The 8,912-nt window shown below is 43.4% G+C and overlaps 1 protein-coding gene across 6 annotated transcripts in view; it reads right to left on the bottom strand.

Annotated features, from left to right (window-relative positions):
* Positions 1-1,711: 1,711 nt before the first annotated feature.
* MTM1 (myotubularin 1) overlaps positions 1,712-8,912 on the bottom strand; it is a 112,147-nt gene continuing 104,946 nt past the window's right edge. For 4 of the 6 annotated variants that reach the window (XM_061179438.1, XM_061179439.1, XM_061179442.1 and 1 more), the window contains one exon: positions 1,712-3,217. In XM_061179438.1, the coding sequence (XP_061035421.1) occupies positions 3,050-3,217 (168 nt within the window). In that variant the 3' untranslated portion in view covers positions 1,712-3,049. The remainder of the gene's footprint in view (positions 3,218-8,912) is intronic. The other 2 variants (XM_061179441.1, XM_061179443.1) reach the window with 1 other exon arrangement.

Here is an 8,912-nt window from a genome sequence, read left to right as displayed (position 1 = left end):
GAATTCGACTGCAATCTATTTCAACCACTAGGTTTTCCTGCAGATGTGCTAATCCTCATTCTTGTTTGTGCTGCATGCTGCATATACTTATTTCCTTTGGGTGTCCCCAGATTTTACTTTAATGGCCACCAATGGCTACGTCCTCCAGTCAGAGGTGTATATACTCTGTAATAAATTCCTGTATTTTAAGAGCATTCCCTTTATATAGTCCTGCCTTTGCCTAATGCTCCCAAATGCCACATGAGCTGTCCACATGACTGACAGCTGCATTCTGTAGAGAGGGCTGCAGGTGATGAGATACTGGTCAACAGATTTTCAAACTTTTGAGTATGATTCCTTCCCCCAAACTGTGAGGTGGAGCTTTGCTGCATTATCAAAAATAGATCAGAAAGTACTATGACTATAGTTACGAAAAACCTGTTATATTATCAAAAATAGATACGATTCCAATTTACTTGAAGGGCTGTCCCAGGAAGAGATGATTCTATTTCATTCCAGAAGGCAAAGCTAAGGCTATTCAGTGGGAATGCAAGAGAGGCAGAATTCAGTTCGATGCCTGCATACATTTGTTTCAATGCTCTGGGACTTTGGGCAAGTCAATGAACCCCTGCAGCAACAATGCTCTCCACGGTTGAAAAACAGGGATAATAGAACACCACGTGGCCACGAGGGTGCAGTGAGGGTGAAACACAGCCGTGTCTGAAGAAGAACCTTGGAGAGCATTTCAAATACTCATAGTTTTAAAAGAGATACTTACTCTTTTAAGAGTCCTATTTGGATTTTTTTTAAATGGTAAGTTTACTAGTATAACTATTTAGCATTCTTAGGACACACGTAGATAATTTCCAGTTGGCCGCATTTGAAGAATTTTAATAATTCTTACCTAAAGAGACATCGAGTATGACTTGTTTCAACCAGTCTCTTAATCTCCCTTAATGTCAACTGCTGTGTTCTCCATCCGGAGTCTGAAAGTCTTGCGTCTCTGCAGCCCAGCACTTTTGTGAAAGCTATCCCTACTTTAATAAAGACAGCTGTGGCTTGACATAGAGAACAGGCTTGTGGTTGCCAAGGGGGAGAGGGGGTGGGGGAGGGATGGATTGGGAGTTTGGGATTAGCAGATTCAAACTATTACATATAGAATGGATAAACAACAAGGTCCTACTGTATAGCACAGGGAACTATATTCAATATCCTATGATAAACCATAATGGAAAAGAATATGAAAAAGAATATATATATATATATTTATAACTGAATCACTTTGCTGTACAGCAGAAGTTAACACAACATCGTAAATCAACTATACTTCAATAAAATACATTTTAAAAAATAAAATAAAGGTAGCTGTGGCTTAAAATCTGCATTGTTAATGTACTTAAATTTCCAATATTGTTGGGATTTGCGGAGAGCCCTATACAAGGTTGCTAGTAAGATAAAGGGCATGTGAAGTAGATCCAGGAAAAGCAAGTAAGATGGGCAACATGCACATTTAAGACACATACACAGTTACAGCCCTGGGAATAGAGTGCAATGTTTAGTTAATATATTTATTACAGCAGGTCTTTAGTCATTATTGCCATGAAACATCTGTCATGAAATTTCACAAAATCCTTTCAGCTATTAGTATTAGCTTCTTTTCTTTTCATGGAGTGACACTTTGTTAATTTATGAAATATTTACAGCGTTTACAAAAAGCAAGAGACTGTCTAAAAAATTTCTTATACATACAAAGTTTATACATTTATACTACTGCATTTGAGATGTCTTATTTGGTAGACCATTAAGCTATGACATAAAATAATTTACAAAGATATATTTAATCTCTCTTAATTCACTGAAAACAAAACCATATTAGCTATAAATAGTCCTTTACAAATCATTGTAGAACACATTAATTGTTTTTTAACTGTAGCCTTAACTTTTACAAATATACTGACTAAATGAATTAGTTCAGATATCAAATAGAACTGCATTTGAAATTGCATTTAATACTACAAAAAAAAAAAAAGACCTGAAAAAGCAAACCGCTGGGTACTTCAAGTAAAAATTTGTAGAACCAGTTTTTATGCACGCCTGGGTGGGGAGGGGTGTCGAACACCGTTGAAATTGAAATGCATAAACACCATACTTTCAAGAATACGCTCAACAAATGTACATCTGCGGCTTTTATTTCAAAGGATGCTGCTCTAGCGACAGCTCACACATCCAAGATGGTCAACCCGACACTTTGGCAGATCAGCTAGTTTGACTAGAGCAACGTTTGCGAACACATTCACGTAAGCAGCATAATGCATCCGACATCTTCAAACAGTGCTATAGAAGGGGTTTCCGCCACCTGAAAATAGGTCAGAATTCTAGGCAAGCTCATGAAAGAACTTGGGAAACAGAACTGGCGATGTTAAAAATAATCAAATCATATTTAACTGGGCCCTATCAGTTTTCTTTAAATATAAAAATATGCTTCTCTTGGGGAAAATACTTCATATTCCAAAATTTCAAAATAATGGAAAGCTCATCTACACAGCTATTTGTCCTTAAGTCATCACACTTACGATGGTATGAAATTTGGCAATTATTTAAACACCTTGCTTGTGGATTATGCCTCGGAAGCTGAGCTCAATTTGGTTTTGGCAGGAACACACATCTTTCACATTTGGGTTCCTTTTAGATCACCCTAAGCAACTACTATAAGCAGTTCGAGGTAAATCCATTTCACAAACATATATTTTTTCCCCTTTAGTTAAAAATGTTGTTGTTCCAATGAGGCCCACAAAATACATATTGTACACATAGTATTTCTGAAGAGGTAAATATAATTTAAATATTATCTTTCAAAAACTGCTTTTGGAAGGTATCAGGATTTTCCAAAACCCCATCTGGGCTCCTTTCTTCCAATTGCCGTGTAGACACTGTAGTTTTCTTGCAATATGTATTCTAGAAGGCACATGTTCAAGAGTTTAAGATTATGTTAGTTCAAGTTCTACATGGAGGCAAATATCTTAACCTACTCTGTACAGAGGCCCCGAATGAAAGTCAGCTATTTCCTCTATTAGAAGTGAGTCTGCACGTGGGGCATCATTTGCGAAGGACTCGAAGGGGAGGTCGAGGGATCGGAAAGCTTGGGAGAGTTGGCGAGCTGCAGCTCCTCAAGTCGCTTTATGTACTCGTCGCGCAAGGCCAAGAGCTCCATGTAACGCTGCTCCACCGGATTGGGCTGCTGGAAAGAAGCACAGATGTGAGTTCCCGCTTTCCGCCACCACGACACGCCTGTGCCCCACATCTGCTGCGGCTGCCGCTTTCTGAACAAACCCGCTCGTTGTGAGTTAACACACATCACTTCCTTCAATACTGCGTCATTTACAAATACAGAAAAGCACAAAGATTAATAAAAAAAAACACCCAGCTATTTGCCACCAAGAGATAACTCACGTACACATATCCACACACATGCGTCAGCATCTTTTTAAAATGCATCAACCCAGGCACAGCTCCGGGCTCCTGTGTCACCTGTCCCTGCTGCCCGCTTTCACTCCCAGAGGCAACAACTCTTCTCAGGTTGGCATGCAGCCTTCCTTCCCAAGCAGACTTGTGACACTTTTCCTCTCAATGAATATCCAGAAACAAAATACACCATTCTTCTCTATTTGGTGAAAATTTACATCAATGGTGGTATTCTGTACTTATCAACCGACATTGTGATCCGACAATATTTTTCTCAAGCGGATCCCAGTTGAATTCGTTGAATGAATAAACCACAGCTATCTATCCATTCCCAATAGTGGGATATTCCCCACTATTATAAGCGACGCCGGGCCATCTTTGGACACATCTCCTCAGACTTGTATGTGAATGTTTCTCGAAGGAATTTTCCTGGTGGGTGGGGAAGGAATTGCTGGAGAGGACAGTATGGTCTTTTCAACTTTACTAGATGCTGCCCAATTGTCCTCTGAGGTGGGGAGATGACCTTATGCTCCCACTAGTGGCATCTGGTGATTCCTGTAGCTCTACATCCTCATTAGAACTTAGCAACGTAAGAGAAAGAGTTTTTGCCAATTTGATGAGTATAACATGGTATCTCATGGTAGCTTTAGTTTTGCATCACTCTGCCTTAGCACATCTTTTCACGTGCATGGCTGAAAGCAGTGACTCTGACGGGCAGCCTAGTGTGAATCTCCAGCCTGCCTCTTAACAGCTGTGTAACAACTCTCTGGGTGCCTCCATTTCCCTATCTGTCAAATGGGAATAGAACCAGCCCAGACCACAGGGTTGTTGTGAGACTGAAGTTAGTCAATACAGTCTGTTCTGGTACAACACTGATGTCTCTGATTGATAAATAGGGGACTGATGGCAGTACAAAGGTAGAAGTTACACCAGAACACAATGAGATTCTCCCTGCTACCAATTTAAGTACCAATTTAATACGTGGTACTTTTATTTAACATCCCTGGGATGTTAATTGTTTAAACTTTTGTACTGAGATAGAAATTACATACAGTAATGCACACAAATCTTTAAAAAATGTTCAGCTCAATGAATCTTTGCATACATATACACTACTGTAATCACCACCCAGGCCAAAATATACAACAGAACAGACCCTCGACTCCCTTGCCAACACGTTAAGGTTCTGAAGTGATCAAGGGCAAGCTTCTAGAAAGCTTGAGCAATATATGAAGACATTAAGAAGAAAGCTGAAAGTCTACAGAAGTGCCTTCCTTTATGGCTAGTGGCTTCTAGAACTGTCCTGCTTTCCACTGCATTAAGCTATCTGCTGAAGCTGCGAGTACCAACAAGGAAGCTGCGAAGACGCTACGCTGATGAAGAAGGCTATACCCTGGATCTGACTTGTACTGGTCAGGAGAATGGTCTGTATCAGAAGCAGATGCTCTCCAGGACCTGCATCTCAGAGAAGGGGGCAGGAGCCCTGGGGTTTAAGACTGTGTATGAGTTTCCTGTGGCTGCCATAACAAATGAACATCAACTTGATGGTTTAAAACAACAGAAATTTATTTTCTCACAGTTCTGCAGGGCAGAAAGCCCCAAATCAGGCTGTCAGCAGGGCCACACTCCCTTTGCAGGCTCTAGGGGAGGAGCCTTCCTTGCCTCTTCTAGCTTCTGGCAGCTCTAGGTTTCCTTGGCTTGTGGCCACATCACTCCAATCATTCCCTGTTTTTACATGGCCTCATCCTGTCTGTCTTTCAAATCTTCCTCTCTTCTCTTCTGAGGAGACGTATCATTGGATTTAGGGCCTGACTAAATCCAGGAGGATCTCATTTTGAGATCCTGAACTTAATTATATCCCTAAAGACCCTTTTTCCAAATAAGGTCACACTGACAGGTTCCAAGTGGATGTGTCTTTTGGAGGCCACCATTCAACCCACTACGGGTTGCCAAGGCCTGATTGCTGCTTTCATCAGTGCTCTGGTTACAGAGGTGCACGGGTTTGGAGGGGTCTCCTCCTACCTCCTAGCCCCATCCCTCCTGTAAGTCCCTGTTCTTTTTACTGCATGACTTTGCAGAATGTAAGGTTTTCTCCAGAATGCATATTGGCATTAGAACAGGAAAGCTTGGTAGAGCACCTGACACCCGGTAAGTGCCGGGCACTGCCCGTTAATACCCTTTGCCCATTTTTCTCTGAATGTGCTCCACCGAGGGCCGGACACTGCTCTAGGTGCTCAGGATCCGTCAGCGGACAAAGGAGGCCCAAATGCCCACTTTTATGGTGTTTCTCTTCCAGCAGGGGGAGACAAACAACGAAGACAACCTGTGAGGTACATGGGACGTGGAAGGTGATGAGGACTACGGAAAAGGAGAGCAGGGTGAGAGGGACGGGGACACGCTGGCTACACTCTCAACAGGGTGGTCGGGGTGGCCCGCCTGAGGAGGTGCCTCTTGGGGGAGCGCTTGAGGGAGGCGACCAAGCAGATGCTTGAGTGTCTTGAGGCTGAGCAAGGAGCCCAGTGTGGCCAAGTCAGGGTGTGTGAGAAGGAGTCGCCGGTGAGGAGGCCGGGAGGTCAGAGAGGTCAGGCGTGGGGCGGGGGCCACACAAGGCCTCAGAGGTCTGAGGCTTTGGGCCTTGGCCTTTGGCCTTGGGCTTTGACCCCGGGGGAGGCGAGCGGCTGCCAGGACGGCGCTGAGGAGAGGAGTGCTGGCATCTGGGGGGTATATTTCACAAGGAGCACTTCGGCTGCCGTGTTGAGAACAGACTAGAAGGAAGCAAGCTGAGAATCAGAGAGTCCAGCTGGAAGGCTCTGCAGCAACGCATGGCCCCAGGCTCGGAGGCTGGACGGGTTTCTGAAGGCCGAGCCCAGCAGGCTCTCCTGACAGCCTGGGATGAGAGAGCAGGGAGACAAGGGTGACTGTCTGGAAAACGGAAGCTCACCTGTAGTGACAAGAGCGTTTGCTGGGGACGGGTATGTTCACAATCTCGACTGTGGTCACAGTGTCACAGGTATCGACACATGTGAAAACCGACCGCACTGCACACTTTGAACGTGTACAGATTACTGTATGTCAGTTACACCTCAATGAAGCTGTTTTTTTCAAGTGGGCGGGCGGGAGGATGACTGTAAGGTTTCTGGGCGGGGCGTGTAGGATGGAGCCGCCGAGCGCTGCGATGAGGAAGCCGGCGGGGGGAGCAGGTTTGGGGAACGGGAGGTCTGTGCGGACGTGTGACATCTGCTGTGCCAGCACCACCTACCAGTAAACATTTACCATCAACAGTCCATTCTTTCCCCTCCGCCACCTTCTCACCCTCCCCAGTCTCCGAACCTCCATGCTCTGTTTCTGGTCTTGGCTATTTTGAAAACCTCTCTTTCCCATATGACTGTTAGAATCTGTTTGTTATTGTACCAGCAAGTACAATTAAGACAAGACAAAGAAATGAGAGGTAAAACAATCATTTTTGCTGATGACGAGGCTATAGAGTTAGAAAACTATTAGAAATAAAAAGACAATTCGATCTAGTAATGGGTACAAAATATGTAGAAGTCATTAGTCTATAAACAAACAAAACCAATTTAGAGGATGTAATAGAAAGAAAGAGTGCATTTGTGACAGTGTATCAAAGGACACAATGATGAGAAATGAAATTCGTAGTCAAGTGACTATAAATCCCACACCTCGACATCTCCCTTGGGGAATGAAGCATGATGTTCTAACTTTTCTATCAGAAATGACTTAAACCCCACCCAGGTAAGCCTGTGAATGTCTGTCCTCGTTGTCATCCTAAGCAAAATGGGAACTGCCCGGGGCAACTCTGGTTCACAGCCACGTGGAGTGCAGAGGTCCCCAAAGGACAATACACGACTCACCAGCAGCCGAAGGTCCCACTCAGGTTTACGTGACTAAATTATCCTTTGGCTTTCGGCATGAGCAACTTCCTCATATTACATAAAAGTACCAAGTTTGCTTATTCATAGCTTGTCAAATGTAAGCATCGGTCTGATAGTTTACCACAGTAACTGCCTGTATACCAACTGGGCCACACAACTGAGTAACGATTTCAGTGGTTAAATATATTCTTTTAGGTCTACGTTATATAATTTGCAAAGTCCTATGTGATTGGACTGTAATCTATTTCTGTATGAAATAATGTCCTGCATAAGATCTTTCGGGAAACCTGATGCACTTCATTCACACTTCCGTTTCCACATTTCTCCTCGACTGTTTATCATCATCAGCTTATGTTCCTGGGCGCCCCTGCCAGTCTGGAAGCTCCTTGTGGGCAGAGACCACCTCTTCTTAATTTCTGGGTCCCCCCAGTGCCTGATGCATGGGAACGCTCAGTATTTCGTAGATGAAAACACAAGGTGCCGAGCGACAATAAAGACACGTGTAGGACCCTTGACGTTCAGAAAATCTATATAGAAAGGGTAAGTTATTTTCTTGGGGTAAATGTCACAGATCCTAAAACACACCAATCAGTGTCTCAAAATAAAAACCTCAATCAAACAAATATGCATTCCTACCTGGCCCAGTTCCATTTTGCTAAGCTCTGGGAGAATAAGGGGGAGAAGCACATCACAGTAAGTTCTGCCAATGATGTCCCTGCAAACTTGACTTGTCACACAATTGTCATTACCTTTGTATATCATAAATGAATTGCTCTAAATGCCTGCAATTTCAAGAATTTCTCCAAGTACAAATGGGTGACGGGAGATTACAGAATCTGTACAGAAATTGTCAACATTTTCTAAAAAACAATAGTTTTTTAAAAAGCCATGATGAATACAGAAAAGGTGAAATTTATAGGACAAACAGTGCTCATCTATATTTTTTAATCAGAAAAGGAACACGCCCATGTAACACTGCTTAGAACCCTGTAAAAATTCCCATTTCCTCTTTACTTGATATTCCAAATGCTGGAGCTACGCTAAAGGCATTCCCTCTGTGTGCTTCTCAAATCCCAAACTAAACAAGTGAATGTTCTCAAGCCCTGGAATCTGTCACTTTCCAAAAGACTACACATTTCAACCATTACGAAATTGCAAAAGGCTTTCATGCAAGCAAGCAGAGACCTTGAAACAAGAGGGCCAGCTTAAACGTGCATTTCCCCAGTGGGAAGAGAGAGCACACACACACTGGAGTGTGGCCAGCTGCCAGAGTGGAATAAACAAACCGAGGGACAGACTGAGCACCGGGCCCTGCTGTTGCCCGACTATTTGTAGCGGGATTAAGCTGCTGCTTACGCAAGACTGGCCTGGGACTGCAGGAAAACGTGCAAACCTTTACAGAGAGCAATCGCAAATATTGACTATTTAGAGCACTTAGAACAAATGGCTCAGTGGACATACTTCTGAGCCCTCACAAACAGGCTGGACTTTCCTTCTGATCTTGGATGCAGTGAGGCTGGGAGAAGGGAAAGCCTGACTGTGCCTTTAATAAAATGTGCAGTCTTTCGCTTCAAAAAT

Source organism: Eubalaena glacialis, chromosome X, assembly GCF_028564815.1.
Source record: "Eubalaena glacialis isolate mEubGla1 chromosome X, mEubGla1.1.hap2.+ XY, whole genome shotgun sequence".
NCBI lineage: Eukaryota > Metazoa > Chordata > Mammalia > Artiodactyla > Balaenidae > Eubalaena > Eubalaena glacialis.
This window is presented reverse-complemented; position numbering and strand designations above follow the sequence as displayed.